General features: G+C 39.5%; 1 protein-coding gene across 3 annotated transcripts; it reads right to left on the bottom strand.

Annotated features, from left to right (window-relative positions):
- Window positions 1-1415: 1415 nt before the first annotated feature.
- On the bottom strand, window positions 1416-27150 carry LOC134656911 (zinc finger protein 569-like). 3 transcript variants are annotated; one of them, XM_063512461.1, is made up of 10 exons: window positions 26838-27150; window positions 25791-25916; window positions 15657-15780; window positions 15027-15121; window positions 12485-12574; window positions 12041-12159; window positions 10189-10340; window positions 5823-5986; window positions 1803-1853; window positions 1416-1704 (listed from the first exon to the last, which is right to left on the bottom strand). In XM_063512461.1, exons 1-10 carry the CDS (start codon window positions 26871-26873, stop codon window positions 1639-1641), a joined length of 1023 nt encoding a protein of 340 aa, XP_063368531.1. In that variant the 5' UTR covers window positions 26874-27150; the 3' UTR covers window positions 1416-1638. The 3 variants fall into 3 exon arrangements, with proteins under 3 accessions (XP_063368531.1, XP_063368532.1, XP_063368533.1); XM_063512462.1 differs by having other exon boundaries at window positions 15657-15741; XM_063512463.1 differs by having other exon boundaries at window positions 15657-15732.
- Window positions 27151-27385: the final 235 nt, after the last annotated feature.

The raw sequence follows: 27385 nt of genomic DNA, 5'->3' as shown, positions 1-27385 counted from the left end.
AGAGACGAAACAACGTATGACATGACAATGTTACTTGTACGTGGGCCATACTGAAAGTTTCTGGATTCTGATATATATGAGACGACTTATTTTTTCTAAGTGGCCAGTCCAGGAATTTTCAGTATTTCCAGTATGTATGTAAGTAATGTACTGACGCAAATATATTGCAAAATAAAAAAAATTACTGTCTAAATATTTGATGCAGACTGTACCATTATTTTAATTCCATAATTTTCATTTAAATTTAATGTTAATACAACAGTGCATCTAGGTTTCTACAATGACTAATCAAATCTCAAAGTATAACACTTCACATAATTAAAATATTTATGTAAGGGCGGTATTCCACCTGTCCAATATCTTGGTCTAGTGTGTATTTGCATCTCACATTTTTCTTAGTGAGAGAGTGAGACGCAATGACATTGGACAAAGAAATTGTACAGGTGGAATACCACCTTAAGGTGCATCAAAAAGTTACAAAAAATTAAATCCTTGGCCAAAGAATTCTTAAAATATTTATAAAAACAAATTTCTACTTTATACGTCTGCTGCACTGAACACTTATTATATTAATAAAAAACTATTATTAAGTGCATTTCGTATTATTGCATTCGCTTCGGCCTATTTTTTAAATCAAAATATAACCCGTTGACTCAGTTAAAAGCATTAGTACGTTTAGTATAATAAAATAACGATTGCATTTAAGGTCACAAGTGCGCATGTGCAAGTAGCTTTCCAAAAAGTTGGAAAAGATCTCTTAATCTCTGGAAAATTTCACAATAAATAATGAATGCATTTCGGTTATTTCCGTTTCCGATACAACAATTTGATTAACGAGATCCATGTGAAAGATTTTGTAATTTAATCCCCTTATTCATAAGCTACATTCAATTGGCTAAAAATCGTTTGTATTATTCTGTCATCTTGACTTACGTATTTGTAAGAAAATTTTAAGTACAGTCAAGGCTATTTGTTATTGCAGCATAAATCACAACATATTTCTTTTTACAAGAAATCGAATTCTGTTCAAATGCTACTACACCGTTTAAATTTGAAATCTATATATATAAACGTGAAAGACCTGACTGACTGACTTAAATCAACGCACAGCCCAAACCGCTGGGACTAGAAAGTCCAAATTTGGCAAGTAGGTTCCTTATAAGGTCTAGGAGTCCACTAAGAAAGGATTTTTCAAAATTCATCCCCTAAAGGGGTGAAATGGGGGTCCAAAATTAAAAAAACTCTCCTGCGCGTGCGAAGCCGCGGGCAAAAGCTAGTACCATATAAATCTTAGAATTGTATGACTTGACTATAGTTTCTATTTTATTAACGTAATTACAAAATATTACACGTAATTAAAAATGGAAGGCCATATTCAAATACAAAAACAACTCCATACCGTTAATATGTAAGTAAAAGTGCAAACATCGAATTCTAAAGCACTTCTTACTTCGACATTTAACGCTCCTATTTTCCTATTAGATTCAAAGTTACATTAACAAGGTCCATAATTTTTATATGTAACTCTTAACACTAATTTCAAGTCCATTGTGTTACGAGTTGATGTCCACTGTGTTACAGACCAACCAGTGGTCAACTCATTAGAACTATGTCCACTGTGTTACACTTATTTTTAGTTCACTGGAATAAACTCTGCACTTTAAGTTTGGGCAGAAATTGAGATTCCTGCTTTATGATTTTTACCTGCAATTAAATAATGCGAGTTATTATAATACTTACTCATTATTAAATCTATCTCGAGGTTGTTCTAGATAGTGGTATTGTAGAAATAGGATACTTACATCGTTAAATATTGAATCTTTGAAGTCAACCATTGACCCCACTTTAATAATCTGGAACAAGGTGAAATAATGATTATAGGATGTGTTTTATTTTAAATCTTGTCAAGAAGGTGACTCGATAGAACAAATAGGGTTATTCCCAATAGTTACCACCAAGTTGTTACCAGTGGTAACTACTGGGAATTTTTTTCCCACCTTTTACCACTGGTAACTACTGGGAAAAATTATTCCCAGTAGTTACCACTAAAAAATTTGTTAGAGTTAAATACTAATAAAATAGTATAGTATAAATATAGAGTGATTTTGAATTACCGAATAAAATCACTTAAAAATAATCTAAATGGATTATTAAATTTATCCTTGCATATATTATAGTTTTTGTACTAGTATCGGTTAAACTGTTTCAATATTTTTTCGTCATTTTTAAGGCAGTTTACTAAAACACTAATCGACTTAATAATGTAATGGAAGTAAGTTACAAATAAGCACTGATAACTGTAATAAATATGTTATTTGGGGCCTGAGAAATCCCGATGAAATTGAAAACTATAGTAACATATGTGATAATAAATTAAAATTAATAGATTTTCCTTCTGAGTTTCAATTGTGTGCAGATAAATTGTGTAAGGATGGTATGCATAGGAAAATTATAGAAAAATATTATGAGAATATTATTAATACTCTGAGGCAAGCGGCTATAGAGTCGTGTACTAAAAAACTTGCTAGAGTAGGGAATAGAAATAGATGTCTGCGGGGTTGGAATAGACATGTGTCAGGGGCGCATAAACAGGCTAGGCTGGATTTTTGCACATATATCTTACATAATAGACCAAGGTGCGGGCCTGTTTATGAGGCTATGTGTCATAGTAGAAAAATATTTAAATCTAGGCTTAAGTTTTGTCAAGTCAATCAGGAACAAATCGACATGGATATTCTTGCCTCGCAACATTCATCTAAGCAGTTCAGTAAGTTTTGGAAGAACACGAAAAAGTTGAATGGTAAAGTATCTCTGCCTGTCAGTGTTGATGGTATTTGCGATCCCGTGAACATTGCCAATATGTTTGGGCAATTTTTTAAGGTAGACTCACCCCTAAAGTCATGTGAGGTGCTCAATCCATTGGACACTACATCGAGTCCGGTTTTTGAAATAACGAGTACAATGGTGGGCCGGGCTATAAAGTGCATGAAAAGGGGTAAGTCTCCGGGACACGATGGGCTAAGTATAGAACATCTACAGCACGCCGGTCCGCATCTGTACAGAGTTTTGGCCATGTTTTTTACCTTTTGTTTACGCCACTCATATTTACCATGTGATCTTATGAAAACTGTTGTGACGCCGCTGATAAAGAACTCGACAGGTGACATTTCTGACAAAGCGAACTATCGCCCCATCTCGCTTGCTACAGTTGTTGCTAAAGTGTTGGATAAAATACTGGACGTTCATCTTAGTCAACATATAAAACTGTGTAATGAACAGTTTGGTTTCCAAGTAGGTTTAGGTACTGAATGCGCAATCCTAACGCTGAAGCATACTGTTGATTACTATATCAATAGAAAATCGCCTATATACGCATGCTTCCTGGACTTGTCCAAAGCTTTTGATCTTGTGTCCTACGATCTACTTTGGAACAAGTTAAGGAAGACAGGCGTGGCACCCGAGGTTGTCAGTCTTTTTTCATATTGGTATGGTAATCAAAAGAACAAAGTGAGGTGGGCAAATGTGTATTCTGACGAGTACTCACTCAGCTGTGGTGTAAGGCAGGGAGGGTTAACATCGCCAAGGTTATTTAACCTATATGTTGATCAGCTGATTGGCGAGCTGAGTAGCATGCATGTCGGTTGCCGCCTGGATAATATCAGCGTAAATAATATAAGTTATGCGGATGATATGGTGCTGCTCAGCCCGTCATTCTATGGACTGCAAAAGCTGATAAAAATATGTGAAAGGTATGCGGATGCGCATGGCTTAAGGTATAATGTGAAGAAAAGTGAGTTCATGATTTTCAAAGGCAGGAACAAGTTGCCACTATACATTCCGCCACTTCTTTTAAACAGTACGCCTTTGAAACGAGTGACAGAATTTAAATATCTGGGCCATGTGCTAGCCGAAGACCTTAAAGATGATAAAGATATAGAACGTGAGCGAAGGGCATTGTCCGTTCGCGGCAATATGCTGGCTCATAGATTCATTCGTTGTAGTGTGCCTGTAAAACTATCTCTTTTTAGAGCGTACTGCCAAAGTTTCTACACGAGTGGTCTATGGGTCAGTTTTACGCAGCGGGCGTACAATGCACTAAGAGTGCAATACAATAACGCATTCAGGGCCCTGTTGCGGCTCCCTCGCTATTGCAGCGCGTCGGGTATGTTTGCCGACGCGGCCGTCGACGATTTCTATGCAATAATACGGAAAAAGTCGGCGTCCGTTATGCGACGTGTGCGAGGGAGCAGCAACAGTATCCTGCAGATGATTGCGGACAGGCTGGACTCGCCCGTCCTCGGTCGCTTCATGGATCTGCATGTTATGCGGAGTTCATGGGATGCATGAGGCGGCAGAGGGGGGGGAGAGTCGCATCTTTTGTTTTAATTTTTAATTTGTAAAATTTTGTGATTTGTGTGTATTTTTTATTTATTATTTTTATATCTCTAACATAGGTCTTAAGTTAAGTTAATAGTTACTAACCAAATTATGGAACCTGTTTTCTGAATTAAATGATTTTTATTTTATTTTATTTTATTTATAATGATTTATTAAATCACTCTATATTTATTTTTAATTTTTTTGTACTGTTTTTATTAGTATTTAACCCTAACAAAATTTTGGTGGTAACTACTGGGAATAAAAATTCCCACTAGTTACCACCAAACCGAGTTGGTGGTAACTACTGGGAATTATTTTTCCCAGTAGTTACCAGTGGTAAAAGGTGGGAAAAAAATCCCAGTAGTTACCACTGGTAAGAACTTGGTGGTAACTAGTGGGAATAACCCAACAAATACGAGAGACCAATTCGATTTTATGATACATATAGGATTTTTTGCTACGCAAATCTATTTACAAAAAGCAATACCATGTATTTACCTACATGGTTTCGCTTTTTGTATAGATAAAGGCAAATAATGCCAGTTTTAGTGGTTTCTTTTTCTCGACTCGTATAGGAAGAACATTGTCACATCACTAGTCTGTTAGAAACTGTCAAGTGCTACCTAAGTACCACGAGTTACCGATGTGTGCTCATCACTAATCTTTTAAGTGCTACCTAAATGTCACGAGTTACCGATGTATACTTTTCATATCACGAAGGCGGGGTATATGCGGAAATCTAGACTCTAACACCTTACAATAAGAAACGATTGCAGACTTCGTGAAAAGAAATACTCCGTAGTTTAATATAACGTTAACACATTCACTACCAGGAATCCGCCTGGTGGGCGCTCGTAAACTTTGCTCAGATGCCGGACAACCCGCTGGGCGGGTTGTTTTATACGCAGCTATAGACGACCGGTTTCTGGGGTAGTGCGCTGTTTTTTGTCTGGTGGTGAACGTGTTAAGAGTAAATAAGAGCGATTAAAGGGGCAGTTAAGCCTCAGGGGGCTTCGTTCGCTGTCATAATTTTTTGAATGTGTATAAATGCTTCGTGTTAATAAAAAAATGAAAAAACCGGCCAAGTGCGAGTCGGACTCGCGCACGGAGGGTTCCGCACCATCAACAAAAAATAGAGCAAAACAAGCAAAAAACGGTCACCCATCCAAGTACTGGCCCCGCCCGACGTTGCTTAACTTCGGTCAAAAATCACGTTTGTTGTATGGGAGCCCCACTTAAATCTTTATTTTATTCTGTTTTAAGTATTTGTTGTTATAGCGGCAACAGAAATACATCATCTGTGAAAATTTCAACTGTCTAGCTATCACGGTTCGTGAGATACAGCCTGGTGACAGACGGACGGACGGACGGACAGCGGAGTCTTAGTAATAGGGTCCCGTTTTTACCCTTTGGGTACGGAACCCTAAAAAAGCCCCGGTTACCTTGGGCGGGCGTCCTCGTTTGGGCGGCGACGGGGGCGCCGCGTGCTGCGGGCGCGCGGCGTGCACGCGCAGCTGGTGCGCGCGCAGCAGGTGCTCCGTGTGCGCGCGCGGCGACGCCAGCCGCGCGCCGCACGACGAGAACACGCACGAGAACGTGCCCGAGTCTGGGAAATGTATCATTGATACATGCTGGGACTGGGACATAATCCACAAAGATTACAGCATAAAATGAACCTTACTGCGTTCTAATAAAGTTTACTAATTTTACTATCGCACGTTATATAAAACAGTCGCGGTGATCAAACGTATTAAACTACCTATAGAACAAAAAGTAAATAATGGATGGTGTTTAGCAAAAATGAGTCATCCCACATCCATTTTTCAATAAAATGTCAACTTCAAGCGTCAACTTCTTGAGTTGACATCTTATTGAAAAATTTATGTGGGTTGACACATTATTGCTTAACAACATCCAGTTAACCAAACATTAAAACTAAATTCAGATTCAAACTAGTGCTTTTTTGCTCTAAAACTGCGTAGATGGAAACACAACCTACAAACTGCATACTATTAAGCTTAATGTCAACGTTCGGCACAGTGGCACAAGGTTACGGCCTAGGCCGGCATTGTCGTACGAATATCCATTGCCGGCGCGCTTTACTAAACCCTTGAACGCCACGCCTATCGTGTGCAGAGCGTAGATATGAGCGCCGATGGGCATATAGCCGGCGGCGGCGCGCCGGTCAAAATTGGTCGGCGGCGGCGGCGAATCGGCGGCGTGACCTTGAGACACCTTCGATTAATGAAAACAGAATCCAAACCAAAATTTTACCGAAAAAACATGTTTTTGCTGTAAGAAATTGATGAAATAAATGCATTCTTTATTTTCAAGGATAATTTATTGAATAATGGTACGAAAAAAAAATGATATCGTATAAACTGTGGATAAGCGGTATCGCGCGGCATCAGAGGCGGTCTTAATCTTGGCGAGGCTCTGTCCGGAAGATCTTAGCGAGGCCCTTATCTTTTGTGCTAAGTTAAAAATTGCGGATTGACTGTACGAGGGGCGTTCAATAAAAAGTGAGAATGAGTATGTTATATACAACTTTTATTAAATGTTATTTTATTTTTCGACATAGTCACCTTTTAGCATAATACACTTAGTATATCTTTTTTCTAAACTTAATATTCCATTTCTAAAAAAGGTTTTATCTTGAGTACTTAAAAAATCTTGTACTGCAGCGACTACCGCGTCGTCGTCTTCAAATTTCTTGCCTCTTAGGTATTTCTTCAATCTCGGAAATAGGTAGAAATCACTAGGGGCGAGGTCTGGTGAATACGGAGGATGCTTAAGGATATCGAACCCAGCATCACGTATTGCAGCCATTGCAACGGCGGACTTGTGTGCCGGTGCATTGTCCTGATGGAACAACACAATTTTCGAGAGTTTACCTCGCCGTTTTTCACGGATCTCATTGCGCAATGTTGCTATTTGTTTGGCATATAAAGAGCCCGTAATAGTGGCTCCATGCTCGAGATACTCAATCACTACGACCCCTTTACCATCCCAAAAAACAGAGCCCATGACCTTATCGGCCTTGAATTTCTTCGGAGTTGGAGATGATGGCCTTTTCCATGTCATAGACTGCAGTTTCGTTTCAGGGTCGTAATGATGGAGCCATGTTTCGTCCATTGTTATAAATCGCGCCAAAAAAAGTTCCCGGTCTTGCTGTATCAGGTCCAAAGCTTCTTGACAAATCTCGACTCTAGTTTGTTTTTGCGTGTCAGTAAGCATTCTGGGTACCCAACGCGCTGATACCTTTTTCATACCCAAGCGTTCATGTAAAATATTATGCACGCTCCCCGTTGAAATCTTTACATTTTCAGCAATAAAACGAACCGTGACACGACGATCCGCCAAAACTAAGTTTTCGACTTTTTTCACAATTTCTTCAGTTACTGCTGTAGTAGGGCGTCCGGAGCGGGGGTCATCCATGGTCGATGTTCTTCCACTTCTAAATTCGGCGCACCAACGTGTAACTGTCGAATACGGAGGAGCATTAGACCTTAAAGTGTCCCGTAAATCTAAATTGACTTGCTCCGTAGAAAAATTTTTCAAACACAAGTATTTAATAACGGCGCGCAGTTCAATTTTCTCCATTTTCGCTAACGTACTCAACAGCATCGCAAAGAAATCGCCGTATTTTTTTTTAAAACAAAAAACAGTTAGTTTTTTTTTCATGGCAATCAGCTAGGTAGATTAGCTTTACCGGCCAGTATTTACTTTCCTAATATTTAAAGAGTTTGCATCTCATTCTCATTATATATTGAACGCCCCTCGTATCAGAGAAACGTCTTGTCGACAGTCCAAAGAAAATCGAGCTCCGTCATTAACCAATATCGACCCAACAAAACCGATTTATGTCAAAAAGTGAGGTCCAACGCCGAGCTCCATGTGCCGAACACCAAAGACTTGATTTCGACGCCTCCCAATGCGAGGCCAGAGGATGAGCTGCAGGTAAGTATACAGCTAAGAATCGAACGCCAAGTGTAAGCTTGGCTAACGCCCGAACGCCCGGAGCTCCGATTGCGGCGCGCTTCTGTGCGAGGCCGAGCTGCAAGAGAGCAGAGCGAGGGTGAAGGCCGATAAAGACTGAAGCCATAGTGTTAAAGATCTGGAGCTTTCCTGCAGGCGCATCCGTGCGACGCCAAAGGGCGAGCTGCAATGGAGCTAAGATCGGATAAGGACCAATGCTCAAGCGTTTTAAAACAGGCCGAAAGTTGAGCTCCAAACAGGGCCAAAAACTTGCAGGTTCAGATAGCTGCTTAATTCCATGCGAGCGATGCAAGGCCAAAGATTGAGCTGCGAGAGAGCAAAGCTTGAAATTTGAACAGTGACCAAGTTTAATTGAGACCCGATTCCGCGCCCTTCCGTGCGAAGCCAACGGCCGGACGTTTGAACGTGGAAACGCTTAATATCTCAAAATTAACCCCATTTTATACCTTTTAAAGATGGTAATGCTTGCAATGGTTAAAGTAGCGGTAAATGACGAATGGTTAGCTGGCAAAATTAGTTATGCATTGGATCAGTAATCCAAAGATGTGGGTTCGTGTCTCACGTTAGCCAGAGTTGATCACAGTTAATTTTTTCATTATGATTGACATATATCTAGTGTATATATGTAACCTATAAATTGTAATGTGGAACGTTCCACAATAAAAATGGAAGGAAATCAGTATATCTATTACAAGCATATTGATGTTAAAATTGATATTAAATAATTTTGTTTCTCCAAGACTAGTAGCGCGGTTACTAGATAGATAAGTTTGCATTTGCCTTCGATATTTTTGAATTATACGGGCCTAAAATACCTTTTGAATGCCTATAAACTATTGATCTAAACTCGATTAAAAATATATTATCTGATTCTGAAAGTAGTAGTAACTACCAAGGTCACGCCGATGCCACGCCGATAGCGCAGCGTCGGCGGCGGCGGCGGCGCGAAAATTTTGTCGGCGGCGGCGGCGCGCCGGCGCGGCGCTCATATCTAGCAGAGCGTCATCATGAACCTTATCGGAATGCACGAAGGTTGATATTGGGCTGGAGCCGCGCGCATCAGTTGACGTCTTAGCTTAAGGCCTGAGTGGACGCTCAAAGCGGAGCGTTCGGCGGGGCGTGCAGCGTGGCGTCGGGCTCACAAGTGATTTGAGCAGCGTGCACTAAGGCCGCTCCTATACGCTTGCATTTGTTTAACATGCACGCCGCACGCCCCGCCCCGCTGCACGCCACACTCGAGCGTCCACTCAGGCCTTAGACGGTCATAGGGCAATATTTCGCAACATATTACATCAATAGACCCCGGACTTTTGTCGCAATGACGTCACAATAGGGTAGTCTGGGGAGTAAATGGAGCGGTGTTAATTAATACGCTTGTGTTAATCAGGCATCTACGGTATAATTATTACCTATAAGTTAATTGTCAATTGATTAATATACCGATATGGACGTTGTTCTTTCGGTAACTGACTCTCCGTAACAAATCAAAAGTTTGCGGTGAGCCTACGTCTTCTATCAGAATATTATCCTTTTCAAAAAGGAAAATCTTTCCACCTCGATAGATGTTATTGGTAGGTTGGTACATATCTGAAAAGTTTGCTTTTATCAAAGCAGGAGTTGTAACGGTTCCTTGGATTTATTTGTATTAACTTATAGATGATTTATATCGTGATTATTAAATTTTTATTAATACAGCCGTATTAATTAACACCGTTTCATTTACTCCCCTAACTACCCTATTGTGACGTCATTGCGTCAAAAGTCCGGGGTCTATACATCATCCACGCATGATCGATAAAAAATACTAACTCTCATCTTCCTGCTGGTCCTGGTGGTCTGGTACATGTTGGGCTACGTGCGCGACGAGCTGCCGCTCGGTGCTGAAGCGGCGGTCGCACAGCTTGCACGCGTGCCGCGCCGGCGCACGCGCCGGGCTGCGCGCGCCGTAGTGCGCCTCGCGTCTAGAAACAACACCATTCACATCAATGATATTATATAACCATAGATAGGTTATACTCATACTTGAGGAGCACAAAAAATACTTCCATATTTATTTCTGTGCCTACGAAGAAATCTGTTATTTTTGATTAATTTTCTCATCCTATCCATCTTTGTCACACTCGTTGTTAAACATAAGGTCGTCTCTTTCTTTCGGTGTGCGGAAGCTCGTTAGCACGTGCACATTTCTCGCTCGTCCAGCCGCGTCTAAAGGCAACTTGTCCAATTTGTCACAAGTTTAGCGCTTCAATTTTGGAACGCCTATAACCTATCTTGAGTTATAAATCATTGATTCACATTAGAAGCCGTCAAAATGTCACTTACAAACGCTGTTTTTCTGATACTTTTAGGCCGCTGGTAGACGTGCAGTGTTTTCACCGGAGAACAGACCAGCGACTATGACCAGTTTTGTGTGGCTACCGGCTACACCCAAGAAAACAAGACATCTTAGCCGAACACAGACAATAGGGATGTTGACACATGTTGAATTTTATAACAAAATCTAGTAAAATAGATAGCAAACGAGCAATTTATCACAATAATGTGGATATTAAAATAAAATATTGAAAAATTACAAAAATACAGGACCTGAAAGTTTCAAAATTTAAGTTTTTTTTTAACTTCCAAAAACGATAAAAGTAAGGGTACCATTCGATTCCTTACATTTCACCAAAAAAAATATTGTATAGCAACTATATACATAAACGCAATATTTCACCGACAAAAACGCAATTTTCTTGTTTTGTCCATACTACAACGTGGGCGATGACGTCACGGCCTCTGGCCGTTTTGTATAGGGCGTTTCGCGAGTGAAGTGCGACTGTCGGACTTTGACTACAATTTATGACTTTTGTGTTACTTTAATGCAATGGGTCCCATATAGACATTTGATCCTAAAAACAAACCCGATCGATTGATACCATAAAAAAAATTAGTCATGTAGCCTATTGTCCGGCGAATCGTATACAAACGGCCTAGAGCCTCTCTCTAGTAACTTTATTCGAATAAAGAACTTTCATTCGCTAGAAAAATTACGATTTTACATAGGTAGGTCTAAAACGCACCACTAAAAATGTCTATTTGTTCACAAAAACTACTAACGCTAAAATTGCTCCTGCAAATGAGTAATGTTATTTTTAATATAAATATGACAGGTATCGTTTCCTTTTTTTTTGAAGTGAAAACTTCTTTAGCGGCGCTGTGCACTTTTTGAGGTGGGGAAAAAATTTTAAACTCGTAACAGGTGTCACGTGACCGTAAGACGGACACGTGACCTGATCGAAAAACTGTTACAATGCATTGTTGTAATGTCATTGAGTTTTTATTTATTGATTTAAATGCCATCTAGTGAGTTTCCCTCTAACTGGTATTAATATAACTCGAGTACTAACAGTGATGGGCTTAGGGGTTTCAAGTAATGCGACGAAATAACGCTAGATGGCGTTAACCTCAATTACACATAGTGCTGCAGACATTTTGCACTAGTCATTGAGTTTTCACTTCTGCACTCCCGGAGTGCAACCCGTCGTTTTTTTTATTAAAAATAACAATGATATCCGCGGTCACAGACACGCACGGCCGTCCGCTCAGTGCTCGGCATGCTGCGTTCGGATAAGGACCTGTACTCATGGAACCTTAAGCTTATGTACTATTATATATGTACCTGTGCGTGTACATATGGTTGCGCTGCTGGAACTGCTGCCCGCAAATGGTGCAGTCATAAGTACTCTCTACGGTGCGGCCGCCCAGGTGCCGCTTGCGGTGCTGATTCAGGTTCGTCACCTGCAAACAAATTACATTTAAACCTCATATATACGATGATAAGATCTTTTTATGATATGATAATAAAAAATCCAATTTTAGGCCGAAAATGTAGTTATCTTTACTTCTTTGGCCCCTGTCAAGTTCGTAGGCCAATTCACTACCAACTAGGTGTTAAAAAAAAAATATATAGTTGGTCAAACCAATTTGTCAGTCAGTAAGAACCAGGAAAACTATACTCATCCTTTTCTTTTGGGTACCTATTAGTGTAAGACAAATATAGTATGGTTCTCCGTTTCTATGTTTGAAATGAGACAGTCCTTTGACAAACTATAGTATTAGTTACCTGTGCGTAGGCCTTGTTGCAACCGGGCTCCGGGCACACGAAGGGCCGCTCGCCGGTGTGCAGGCGCACGTGGTTGTTCAGGTTGGTCACCTACACACACCATATTAGGTATAGCTGGTCAACCAAATCTTGTCAGTAAAAAAAGGCGCGAAATTCAAATTTTCTATGGGACGATATCCCTTCGCGCCTACATTTTTCAAATTTGCCGCCTTTTTCTACTGTCAAGATTTGGTTGACCAGCTATATCTATGATTAATTGATTATTTAATATTTCTTACGGTAAATGCCAGCAGTTCGAAGGTATATTTGGCAAGTATTTTTCATGGAAATGAATGGTCATATCATTAAATACATGCCTATAAACGTCACTGTCAGTTTAACACATACAGTGCCGAAAACCCGACTATCGGGTATTTTATGATTTCGTTCCCAGGCCGGACGAAATTTTTGTGGCCTGGAGCGGATGTCTTGTTTGGCTGGGTGGCAATGAATGTGTTAAAGTTACCTATTCCATCATCATTCCGTGCACAGGTAGGTAGGTATTCAATGTATTCATATATTGACAACAATCGTTATCCTCGTAAGTCCCAATGTGCATTACAATTGTACACTAATTCAATCACAGAAATTCATACAAGGTTCAAATAAAAAAATAGGAAAATGTTGGTGGGCCTTGCGAGGATAAATAGCGTTGTTTTTAGGGTACCGTACCCAAAGGGTAAAAACGGGACCCTATTACTAAGACTCCGCTGTCCGTCCGTCCGTCCGTCCGTCTGTCACCAGGCTGTATCTCACGAACCGTGACAGCTAGACAGTTGAAATTTTCACAGATGATGTATTTCTGTTGCCGCTATAACAACAAATACTAAAAACGGAATAAAATAAAGATTTCAGTGGGGCTCCCATACAACAAACGTGATTTTTGACCGAAGTTAAGCAATGTCGGGCGGGGACACTACTTGGATGGGTGACCGTTTTTAGGGTTCCGTAGCCAAATGGCAAAAAACGGAACCCTTATAGATTCGTCATGTCTGTCTGTCTGTCTGTCTGTCCGTCTGTCTGTCCGTCCGTATGTCACAGCCACTTTTCTCCGAAACTATAAGAACTATACTCTTCAAACTTGGTAAGTAGATGTATTCTGTGAACCGCATTAAGATTTTCACACAAAAATAGAAAAAAAAACAATAAATTTTTGGGGTTCCCCATACTTCGAACTGAAACTCCAAAAAATTTTTTTCATCAAACCCATACATGTGGGGTATCTATGGATAGGTCTTCAAAAATGATATTGAGGTTTCTAATATCATTTTTTTCTAAACTGAATAGTTTGCGCGAGAGACACTTCCAAAGTGGTAAAATGTGTGTCCCCCCCCCCTGTAACTTCTAAAATAAGAGAATGATAAAACTAAAAAAAATATATGATGTACATTACCATGTAAACTTCCACCGAAAATTGGTTTGAACGAGATCTAGTAAGTAGTTTTTTTTTATACGTCATAAATCGCCTAAATACGGAACCCTTCATGGGCGAGTCCGACTCGCACTTGGCCGCTTTTTTATGCTTGTTTTGCTCTATTTTTTGTTGATGGTGCGGAACCCTCCGTGCGCGAGTCTGACTCGCACTTGGCCGGTTTTTTTTCATTATTTTTTTAACTTGTTATTTCCTTTAATACCATGGCATCACCTTAAACATCTTAATCATATCTAAGTGATAGATCAATATTATTAAACATTTAATATAATTTACATGTCCAGCCAGTGTACCCACATTGTTGTTTTAAATCTCAGCGACAACATGGTAACTGGACCATGACTATTACTTTCGACTGTCATACCCATGACTCAATCCATTTTGGTTACAAATAAATTTTGCGAAATCTATCCAGCCTTGAGAATTACATTGAATATTAGTTAAAAATATTTTAAAAGGCGTTTTTACTATTATTTTACTTTAGAGTTTAAGTTTGTTAGACTGTAGTAATATTTAAATAATAATACGTGTTTTGGTGACCAGTATTTCATTAAACAACTATGCAGTTTAAACAATACTACATTCCCTGGGTGTAAACAAAAGAAAGGTTAACCTTATTTTATGTCGCAACATCTGTTGTGCACATTTTGTTTCCAGATTCTCTTATCTTATTTATCTAAACAAGCCGCATGAAGTTTTTCTTAACTTCACATTCAATGCAAACCCCGAATATATAAAAAAAGTTTTTTAAAAGGCACCCATCTATATCCCCTCAACACCCATGTCCGTCAAAATACCTCAACATTGAAAAGTAGAATTTTGACGACTTTTATAGGTGGTTTTATAAGACGACCTAAGGTTGTTATTTATTATGCCAATAATATGTAATGTTTTTTTTCCTTTCTCAAGTATTGTAAACAAGTAAATGGTTTATGAAATGTGTATCAATTAAATCTAACTTAACATTTGGAGAACACTAACGATTCTAATTACCTAATGAAAAACAAATTAAAAAAGTTAGATGGACTAAAAAGGTTCCTACCTTTTTTTACAAAAATAAAAAAAAGTTACCTGAGTAAAAGCCTTCCCACACTCGTTGCACTTGTAAGGGCGCTCGTTGGTGTGTATGCGGAGGTGCGCGCGCAGGTTGTTAGACTGGGAGAATGCTGGGGACGTAAAAAGAAAAAAATGTACCCTTTACCACCTTTGGGTGTTTTTTTACCCACCCTATGTTCGCAATGGTTCAACTTTCGATAAAATTTTAAGTGTCAAATTTAGATATACCTTCTCTTTTCTTAATGACTTAGTGAAATAAAGAACGAAATTAATTTTCTCCGCCATTTCAACTAGACAGATCTTTTTTTTCTTCACACATCTATAGTTCGTTTTTTTTAGCATTAGAAAGAAGGTAAGCGATCTTGACATGTCTTTTTATGAAAAATCACCATTGATAAATAAAAGTGCAAATATGATATAATTATAAATCATATACGATCTTTTACATTATTTTGCTTTCAGAAGTAATATAAACAATTTTCTTAAGCGTTTTTCAATAATTTTTAATAAAAGACACGTCAAGATTGTTTACCTTCTTTCTCATGCTAAAAAAACGAACTATAGGGACAGATTGAAAAACGGAAACGAAGCGTCAAAGTATTACAAACTTTTCTAACTTCTTGTCAATACAAAAACACAACATACCTTTATTGCAGTAGGTGCAGACGAACCTCCTCTCGGCTCGATGGTTCCGCAGGTGGTTCTGCAGCTGGGTGTTCTTCTGAAACGTCTTGTGGCAAATGCCACACAACAGTGAGCCATTGCCCTCCTGCAACCAGTGATTCCCATTTCGCCCGAACAACCAAAACTCGCTAGCACTAGGTACCGTATAAAATCTCGTATCTTACGCATTTTTCACACTAATATGGGTTCGCACGCCGGTCTGGTGTGCGAGCGAGACAGCGCTTACACGTATATATCTATATCTCACTTGCAAACCGGAGCGGCGTGCAGCTCCGCCGCGAAGACCGCCTGCTTAGTAAATTATAAAGGATTAACTCTAACCGCCGGGACCCGGTACTCTAGGTACTTCTGTATACGGTCATAGTGCTGAAGGTGCGGTTTTTCGTGCACGTGAGTAACTAGCAAATCTTTGGAGCGTCCAGGTCTGGTGAACGACGTAAACGTTCCTGTTAGCAAAAGGCAAGTTAACTATTCGTGAGCGCTGATACGCGAAATCTGAACGCACCTTTAGATCGGTATTGATACGAGATTGTTTAATTTAATATACAATACCTAGAACACAGTGACGTAGTCCTGTTATTAAAATTTTAAGTTATAAGCGGTATAAATAAGCCTCGACAATCTTTAGTTTTCTTAGATATTCATAATAGATAAATGAAGAATGTTGAGGTCTGTAACTTTTAATCAAGGTACCATAGACTATATTTTGTTTTAGCGAGTTTAGGTTGTCTAACGATTTGTTTTATACAACACATGTTGGCTATGAGAAAATAATTCCCATTTTGTTTCGTTATTTTACTTGTTTCGTGATGTCTATGTTCTTTATATTATAACAAAGGGGTCGTCCAGAAATCATGTGATCATATTTGGCCTATTTTTGATCTGGAAATTTTCGAGTAATATTGTTGTTTTTGGCTCTCCCGCTTAAAAAAAAATTACATGTGATATCTTCTCTGAAATCGTGATATTTTCCTTACCCCCACCCCCCTCTAAACGATCACATGATTTCTGGACGACCCCAAAAGGGAATGACTCCCTGCAACCAGTAACAGGTTTACAAGAATCAAAAGTTGTATATGTATGTAGTTGTATTAAGAATAGCTGTACAAGTAAATTGCACATGCATCATATTGTTCATTTGTCCCATCAGCATTTGTTTATATAAAGGTTTCGTAATTAGTCAATAAGTACCTATTCATGCATTCAATATATTCACGTTCGCTACTCTATAAGTGTGCACACCTATCAAGTTATAATAAATCAGTTTATTTCAAGAAATCGTCTTTCGTGTTCCAAATTACTATCAAGATATTTATCAAGTAAATGTTAGAGTTAGCAAGTACTCTAACATTATTGGTCCTTCGAGTTCCGTCTTCTGTGCTCCTTTAGTTTGAGGTCAGTTCGACTCAGTTGGCTTCCCACAAGCGGGTTCCACCGACTGGGTTGAGAAGGAAGATCTAGCGGAGTGCACGAAGAACATTGAACCAGCAAGTGAGCAAGCAATCATCAAGGTATCAAGTAAGACAACAAGGTCAACTAAGCAACAAGGCAGATATACATACGCGAACAATCAAGAAAGCAAGTAAAGTGAACACGTCTTGTCAAGAGAGGAGAACCAGCAAGTTATCATTATCAAGTTATTTTTTATCAATATTACTAATTATCAAGAATGGAGGATCTGTATCAAAATCAGATTCAACTGCAAACCGCAATCAAACAAGTAAGAATAAACTTCAAGAAAGATAGCCAAGATCGTAAGACTGAAGATTACATCAAGAGGAAACTATCTTCTCTAGACTTGCACTGGGAGGAGTTCAACAACAATGACGAAAAGTTACGTGAGTTTGACAATCCTAATCATATCTACTTCTGCAACAATCTTTATGACGATACATATGACAATTACATGCAAACAAGAGAATTAATTCAAAAATCAGTCCCCTCAACGTCCGCGCCTACTGAAACGATCAAGTTTAACCCTCTCAACATTAAACCGACGCCAAGACAGCCACCTGGAGCAGCCAAGACGACATTGCCAGCATCCGGAAACGAGATAAATCAGTCCGAACCCTCGTTTACGCCGCAAGGGAATAACAGCAAGCTAGATGAAATGTTACGCAAGCAAAGTAGCAATTTCAAGGCATTAGCCCGAACACTAGCTAATATCAAGCTAGACAGTGTTGCAGAGAAATGGGAGCTTGAAGATATCATAAAATCTCTGGACTCTCGCTGGGCTGCCATCGATTCGCTGCACTGGGAAATAGATAGTGAACTCGGGGGAACTGATGAAGACTACGAGAATACCTTTACAAAATACGAAAACGAGCATGCAGCAATGAAGAAGCAAATTAACAGCAAGTTGTGGTCAACGTCGCACAGAGAAAAGTCTACCCCACGCCTAGACATCCCCGTATTTCATGGTCACTATCAACAATGGGTTTCGTTTAAAGATCTATTCACCGAAGCTATCCACAGTAATCCATGTTTATCTAACGCACAAAAGATGCAATTTCTGAAGAGCAAGATCAAGGGCGAACCAGAAAGACTTATACAGCACTTACCCATCAGTTCTGAAAATTATAATACGTGTTGGGAAATACTAAACCATCGATATAACAACAAGAAGCTAATATTTACGACTCACATAAACAACGTCATAAGCCTTCCTGTGATGCAACAAGCTACGTCAAGTCACGTCAAGCGACTCCATGACGTCACTATAGAAAGTTTAAACGGTATAAAAAACTTAGGAGTCAACATTGACACCTGGGATCCGATATTAGTCCATTTATTGCAACAGAAATTGGACACCGAGACTCACAACGAATATATGACGGCTCTGAAACAGCCCAGAGAGTTACCATCATTAAAGGAATTTTTGTCATTTTTGGAGAGCAAATTTACCGCTATGGAGTCATCACGGCGCAAGCAAGAAGCTGCTGTTAATCGAACAAGTTTCAATACTCCATCTACATCAAGTAATCAATACAAATCAAGCCGTTTTAATCAGTATTTTACAAGCAACAAGACTCCAACCAGCAAGACAGGCCTCGAATACCGGCGCAAGTGCCCAGTTTGCCAGCAAGATCATGGTATATATTTTTGTACTGAGTTCAAAAACATGGTTCCAGGACTTAAACGAAAAACAATTACAAAACTTAATCTATGTAGTAATTGTTTATACAATCATAATGGCAAGCCTTGCCATTCTACTAAACGGTGTCAAGAATGCAACGGGTATCATAATACACTTTTACACGAGTCATTTCACAATCAAAATGCAGCGTCGCTAAATACGGTCGGAAATCAAAGTCTACAACAAGGATTTGGGACTCACGTGGCACAACAACGTGAAGACGACTATGAAGACCCAAATATACTTTTAGCCACAGCTATGATCAAGATTCTGGGAAATGATGGAGTACCCTGTACGATGCGGGCCTTAATAGATCCAGGGGCCCAGATGTGTTTGATTTCTGAAAACGCCGCTCAACAACTAGGGTTGCCACGACAGCAAAGAAAGGGAGTGATCACAGGAGTGGGCCTTACGGATAGCACATGTAAAGGCAGGCTGTATGTGACCTGTTTATCATCGGATGAAAAATATTCCTTCAACACCGAGGCCTTTATTATGAAGGATGTAACAAGAAAATTACCCAATTTCACCTTTCCCAAACCAAGATGGGATATTTTGGATACGTTACCTCTGGCAGACTCCAATTATAATATCAACAACAAAATCGATATATTATTGGGCGCTGAAGTTTACACAACTATTTTAATGCATGGAATGTACAAGCATGAAAACTCATCCCTTGTCGTACAAGAGACTCACTTGGGATGGATTGTATGCGGGAGAGTACCGCAAAGCTTTCAATGCAATTTGGTGTTAAATGACATCGAAGACATCCAGAAATTCTGGGAAATCGAAGATATACCAACACAAACACTCGATGCCGACGAAGAAGATGAGTGTGTCAAATACTACAAGGAAACAACGACAAGGTTAGCAGACGGAAGATATCAAGTACGGATTCCTCTGAAAAAAGATGGTCTACAGAAACTAGGCCACTCCAAAAGTAAAGCTGTGGCGCAATTCCGGCAATTGGAATATAAATTCATCAACAATAAACATATTGCGCAACAATACAAGTCATTTATACACGAATACCTATCTATGGGTCATATGACAATATCGCCGACTAAACAATTGAATAAGGCATGTGAGGCACATGAGACGACTGAGTGCTTCTTACCACATCATTGTGTTTTAAGAGAGTCAAGCACATCAGCTCTTCGTGTCGTATTCAATGGATCAGCAAAGACCTCTACAGGAGTCAGCCTCAACGATATCATGCACAAAGGACCTAACCTTCAAAAGGACCTTTTATCACTTATTTTGAAGTGGAGACAGCACCGTGTAGCTTACATCGCCGACGTCGAGAAAATGTTTAGGCAGATATGGATACATCAAGATGATCAGAGTTTGCAGAAGATTATCTGGAGAGATTCACAACAAGAAAGGTTACAAGAATACCAACTAACAACAGTTTCCTACGGTCAAAAAGCGGCACCCTTCCTAGCAATGATGACCTTAAAGCAATTAGCCCATGACGAAAGGTCAAACCATCCTGAAGCCACAAAAGCGCTCGAAGAATGCTTCTACATGGATGACCTTCTCCACGGTTCCCATTCCGTCTCATCAGCCAAGCAATTACAGCAAGAATTGCAAAAGCTATTACAGTCTGGAGGTTTTTACTTAAGAAAATGGATGTCAAATCACCAAGACCTGGCCAGAACAGACAATCAAGATACGTCTGATGAAAACAACTACAACTTTAAAGAAATGGAATCAAGAAAAACATTAGGACTCCAATGGGACCCTTCTCAAGATATATTTCATTTTGAATCAAAAATGGAAATAGTTTCGGACGTCCCGCAAGACACTACCAAACGTCAGCTATTATCAGAAATCTCCAAATTATTCGACCCCTTGGGCTGGCTCACCCCCATATCCACCAACTTGAAGCTGCTTTTCCAACTTTTGTGGAAAACCCCTCTGAAATGGGATGACAAGATACCAAGCGATATGCATAAGGAATGGTTAATTATTAAACAAGATATAAACAATAATATAAACACATTTAAAATACAACGATGGATCGGTACCGGCGTTGTCAGCGATATCGAGTTACATGCATTTAGCGACGCGACGCCGCGAGCTTATGCATGCGCTATCTATTGCAAAATAAATATAGAAGGTCAAACAAAAATTGTACTACTAGCCGGAAAATCAAGATTGGTGCCGAATAGCAAAACTATCTCGCTACCAAGAGCAGAATTGTGTGGAGCCCATCTTCTTGCAAAACTGACGATCAAGGTAAAACAATGTTTAACCGACCATAATATCAAGATCTATGGTTGGGTGGATTCGACCGCCGTCTTGGGGTGGCTACAAGGTGATCCTAGACGCTGGAATACATTCGTCGCCAACAGGGTGCGACAAATCACAGAAGTCATCCCCCCCGAGTGCTGGCGCTACGTTAAATCGGCAGAGAATCCTTCGGATTGCGCGAGCAGAGGACTTACCGCGTCACAACTAAAACAACATACTTTATGGTGGGAAGGTCCCACCTGGCTACCGACGTTTCAAGCAGAAAGTGAAGATAAAACCATTACCTACACTACGAACGAAGAGCAAAAAATTATACAAGTTAACGTCGCCGTAAACACTGAAACAGAAGCCAATATCATCGACCAGTTAATTGACAAATATAGTTCGTTATCAAAACTAGTGCATGTACTAGCCTGGGTCCGAAGATTCATCACGAAAAAGCAAGACAGAAAAACTGACAAATATCTTCATCTATCGGAAATAAGAGAAACAAAGGCCTTAATTATCAAGCGGGTCCAAAAAACAGAATTTCAAGACGAATATCAAGATTTGAAGAAGGGTCGACCTATTTCGACTAAAAGCAACATACTTGATCTGTGTCCATTCATAGATGAAGAGGGCATCCTACGAGTTAAGGGAAGATTGAGAAACGCATACATTGCGTATGACATGAAACACCCCATCATTTTACCACACAAGCATCGCTTAACTAGCCTTATCATCGATAACGCACATAAAATGGTTCTACACGGCGGTACACGCTTAACCCTAAATTTCATAAGAAACAAATATTGGATCGTCGGAGGCAACAGCGCTACTAAGCAATTTATTCAGCACTGCGTGACCTGCAAAAAACAAAAAGCTAATATGAAAAATCAAATCATGGGAGACTTACCTGCATCAAGAAGCAATCCATCTCGTCCCTTTGAACACACTGGCGTAGACTTCACAGGCCACGTGTTCCTCAAGGCCAACAAGGGTCGTGGCATTAAGACTACATGGCCATGGTGTTTGTCTGCATGGCCACTAAAGCTGTACATCTGGAACTGGTATCGGACATGACTGCATCAGCTTTCATAGCGGCGTTGCGCAGAATGGCAGCTCGAAGAGGTACTCCCTTACACATGTACAGCGACAATGGGAGAAACTTCCTTAAAGCAAGCAAGACACTCCAGGAAGAATACCTCGAAATCCAGAACATCGTGAATTCAGAGTGTCTGGGTGCGATATCCGACATGGGAATCTCCTGGCACTTCAATGCACCCGCATGGCCAACAGCAGGAGGCTTGTGGGAGAGTTGTGTCAAAGCGTTCAAATACCATTTAAAACGGGTTATCGGAGATCAAAAACTCACTTATGAAGAATTCAGCAGTTTATTAGCACAGATCGAAGGTTGTATGAACTCGAGACCACTGTGCGCTATATCAGAAGATCCTGATGACATCAACTATTTGACTCCTTCGCACTTTCTAAGCAGCGGGCCAACTCTAACATTGATAGAAACAGAAAGAGACTTACGTACAAGATGGCAACTCACTCAGAAAATATTTCAAGATTTATGGAAAAGATGGCGTTCTGAGTACCTAGCACTATTAAACTCCAGAAGTAAATGGAAAAAGCCTCTAGCCAATATCAGCCTTAATGACGTCGTTCTCATTCATGATGATAACCTGCCACCGGGCAAATGGGCAATGGGCAAAGTTATAGAGCTACATCCGGGACAAGACGGATATGTAAGGGTTGTTACCCTTAAAACAAAAAACGGCACATTAAAGCGTCCAGTACTCAAGCTCTCTATTTTGTTGGAACACCCCGAAGAAGAACTACCTAAGATGCATCAGAGAAAGCCGCCACATAACCGAGAACTCGATAAGCAAAACTCAACAAGGAGTCCGCAAAAACCAAAGGCAAACAAGGCCAAGTTTTCACTGTCATCAATGTTCGCTGCACTGTTATTATTTTTATCATGCCTCTCAACCGGTCAGTGCGATGTCAACATAATACCATTTCGTGAAACACAGGGGCTATACTTCGATAAATTAGCAGACATGATGTTAATTCGGGATGAATGGAAGCTAGTCGTCTATTATAACATGGAGCCTTATTGGGACGCAACGAACGCATTACAAAAATACACCCGATTTTTAAAAGATACCTGCGAAACTATCAAGACACAAGTCCATTGTGACATAATATCGTTACAACTACGTCATGGATTCTCCGAACTCGAGTACTATAACCAGATGTTACTCAGTCAGCATTCGAGCACGCGACAAACCTCACTACAAGTACTACGACACCGACGCGGCCTTGCCAACGGTGTCGGTTACATCGCTAATAGTCTATTCGGCGTATTGGATGAAAGGTTCGCCGAACAATATAAGAAAGATATTACACTTATACGAGACAACGCTAAACATATGGCATCTCTTTGGAAAAATCAAACATCCATAGTTGAAGCGGAATATAATTTATTAAAACGTACCGAGGACACTATGAATCAGCAACATAAAATGATACATCAACATATGAACTATTTGGATGACGCTTTCAAGAAGTTACAACAAAAGGTGGAAACTAACAACATTATCAACGACTTCAACTTAGGAGCCACTATAGCAAGTAATATGCTCCACAACCTAAAAGGAATGCAAGACATGTTATTAGACACCATCACCGATATCTATCAAGGACGTTTCAATTTGCACCTGCTAACTCCGGAACAACTTATTAATGAGTTAAGTACAATATCAAGCATTCTACCAAGAGATGTTTCCCTGCCAATCGACAACTTACACACAGATCTCCGCAAGATATATAACCTGCTAAAAGTAAAGACAAGGATGATGGAAGACGTCCTTATTTTCGAGATAAGGCTGCCTCTCGTTAGCAGAGATGTTTATGAACTTCTAAAGGTCATTCCGATACCCAAAAAAGCTGGAAACAGGATAACCGCTGTAATACCTGTATCAGATTATGTCTCCATAAACATGAAAAAAGATATGTATATTCCTATCTCGGAAACTGATATTAGAGCATGTACAATATCATCGGACTCTTATTTTTGCTACATCAAGAAACCAGTCTATCAACTGAAAGGTGACAACAGTTTTTGTGAGTCAGACAAATCAGGCTGTAAGACTGTCACAACAACATGCATAAATGACTGGATAGAGAGCAATGAACTAAATACCTATATTTACTTTTGTTGTGAGCAGTGTCAAGTTCGAACACTGTGCGCGGATCAAGTAACCGCTCACCAGCTGACGAATGCCGGGCTTATAAATGTAGGTCATGGCTGCATTATTAAGACCGATAATTTCTCGGTGTTCCCACATAAACCTCACTGGTCCGAAATTAAAATGAAACCAGATTTATACAACCCAGTTATGGCACCGATAAATCACGTCATCAACATCACCATACCTCACCTACAGCACAAAAACGAATCTGAAGATCTACAAACAGAAACTAACAATCTTGAAGAAAAGATCAAGGAGTTGAAGAACACCGAAGTTAACTCCGAGAGCATATCATATCACGATATTCATCACTACGCTATGATATACGTGATCCTCGGAGTAATCGGAACTACAGCACTGATTATCATAATACGACGGGTTCAATGGAGAGTGCCGTCAACGCCGTCTCGAGCCGTCGTCGAGGAGCCAGCGGCCGCCACGCCGACCCCGCCCCGGGCGTCTCCGCGCTTCGCAGTAGTCAGCGAGACTCGCCAACACAGCGACGAAGATCACTGCGAGAAGACAAATCCTTCGCGAGTAGATAAAGCGACTTCCCCTTCGTTTAAAGTAGTTACTTTTACTTAGATTTAATGTATGATCAAGTTTTCACGCAGCATCTTTCTCTCATCTCAACCGCCCCCCGGAATATGTACAAGTAAATTGCACATGCATCATATTGTTCATTTGTCCCATCAGCATTTGTTTATATAAAGGTTTCGTAATTAGTCAATAAGTACCTATTCATGCATTCAATATATTCACGTTCGCTACTCTATAAGTGTGCACACCTATCAAGTTATAATAAATCAGTTTATTTCAAGAAATCGTCTTTCGTGTTCCAAATTACTATCAAGATATTTATCAAGTAAATGTTAGAGTTAGCAAGTACTCTAACAATAGCATATCCACAAATACACATAAGGCCTTATCAAAATATGCTAATATTAATTACAAATCTAGAAAAAGTAAGCAAATTTATTTTTTGCTGACTTTGACATAGTTATAATTATAGACATAACAAAGTCATGTGTGCACTTGATTGGGTAGCACAGCATAATTATTGTTCTAAATATCTCTTGATGACTTTGTTTAATATGTTTTTGTAATTAGGTGTCATTTATGAGTTTTTGCTATCAGGCGGTCTAGCATAAGTTGCGTTCTCGCGCGCGACTCCATACATCTGGCGCGACTTCAAGTATGGACTCGCGCGCGAGAACGCAACTCATGCTAGACCGCCAGGTTGAGTTACGGAAAAATCTTAACACTATACAGGTTGTTTGGTACTAAATATTACAACTCTTAGAAATGATGAAAGACATAGCTAACTTTTCAAAGTTTTTGACTTTTATTGTGACCATATCACATTTACAGAATCATGTTAATCTAACATTTCCTTTACCATTACTCTCTCTGAAAACCTTTTGGACTTTTCTTCCTAATAGGTAATTTCGTTGTTACCTCAGAGACATCCAGTGGGTCTGACGCCTCCTCCACCGTAACATCATCTTCTATGGTCACCTCTGGCACCAGCGGCTGGCACTTGAAGCAGGCATACACACCATCCTTGCCGGTCTCAAACAATTGCTGCAATTAATCATTAAGCAGATTATTGGGTGTTGTTTTATTACTTTAACTTGTTGTGCTGTTGTGTAACATTATTTTTGTGGAAATATTTTCATATATAAGCTTTTAATTAGGTACCAACTGTCTTTTCTTTGGACTTGGTAATTCTAACTCAATCTTATTACTGATTTCCTATCAAACCTGATGATTGAAACTGGTGGCGAGGATTCCACCAGTTTCAATCATCAGATCAGCAGGCCTAGATTGTAACAAAATATTGCATTGTCACCAAAGTTATTTTACGTAGGTATAATACGTTTTAGCTTAATTTGAACCTGGAAATTTGGCCAACTTTAACTTCCAGCTTTGGAGGCGGACAGACCAATGAAACTAAATAAAAGCTTGGTAAAAAGTACTTTAAACCGCCATTTGAGTGTAAAATGATAACATTTATAATTATTATTATAAAAGTTAATAAATGAACATAGATAAGTTTCTAGTCTTAAAAACGTACCAAATCTAGATCAATAATAAACAAAGTAGGAAAAATACTGGGCTTGTATTTGAGAACAAACCGATTTTGGTTAATATCAACTGCAGCAAGTCACTACCTACTCGTGTTCAGAAAAAAACAAGCCAGTTGTTTTTTATACGGAGCTGAGCCAGACGTAAAAAAACACACAGCCAGGTCAGGAAAAGAAATAAAAAAAAATGTGCGGCAGGCTCGAGCTGTTTTTTTTGCTTTCATGGTCACAGAGAATTGCATTATAGTTGATTTCAACTCCGCAAAACTGTTAAAACTCACTTATAAGCGATAACGGTGAAGTCAAACCAGCAGAAAGCTCTTCTAAAGGCGTTATTTTTATAACAATCCAAAGAAAACAAAAAAGAAGTAATGGAATAACACAAAAGATCGCATAGAATTGGCAAAAAAACACTTACAACAGCGGGCTTATCGCATATTCCACACTTGTCCATCGTGAAGATGTAAAGTTTCACAGAAATCAAGTAAATAACACATAAAAATCCGAAAATATTGATATTTTACGACAGCTCCTCAAAAAGTAGGCTATGGTAGCGCGAGCCGTGCGGGGAATGAAGGGGGGACGGGAGCTGCGCTGCACGGCGACGCAGGAGTTGCCAGCCTATAAAGCACTTAAGTTTTGAATGGTATTTTTTATTGAAAATCAATACATTTTATCGAAATATAGATTATTCCTTCAGTTTATTTTCAGAGAAACATTACACTAAAGTATATAAACCCAAAAAAAATGATATATATTATCCGAAAGATTACATTACAAAAGTCTTAAACGGTGTTAATTTTATTCGGGAACGCTTCTATATGGCAACTGTATCAAAATGACTTTTTAGGGATCCTAAAAGTATTATAAAAACACTATTTCGATCTAAATAATATAGATATTGCTTAATATACGTTCATAACTTCATATCCTTTTGAACCTTTTATCATTTTGAGTTACTTGTAC

This window comes from Cydia amplana, chromosome 19, assembly GCF_948474715.1.
Source record: "Cydia amplana chromosome 19, ilCydAmpl1.1, whole genome shotgun sequence".
NCBI classification, from domain to species: Eukaryota; Metazoa; Arthropoda; class Insecta; order Lepidoptera; family Tortricidae; genus Cydia; species Cydia amplana.
This window is presented reverse-complemented; position numbering and strand designations above follow the sequence as displayed.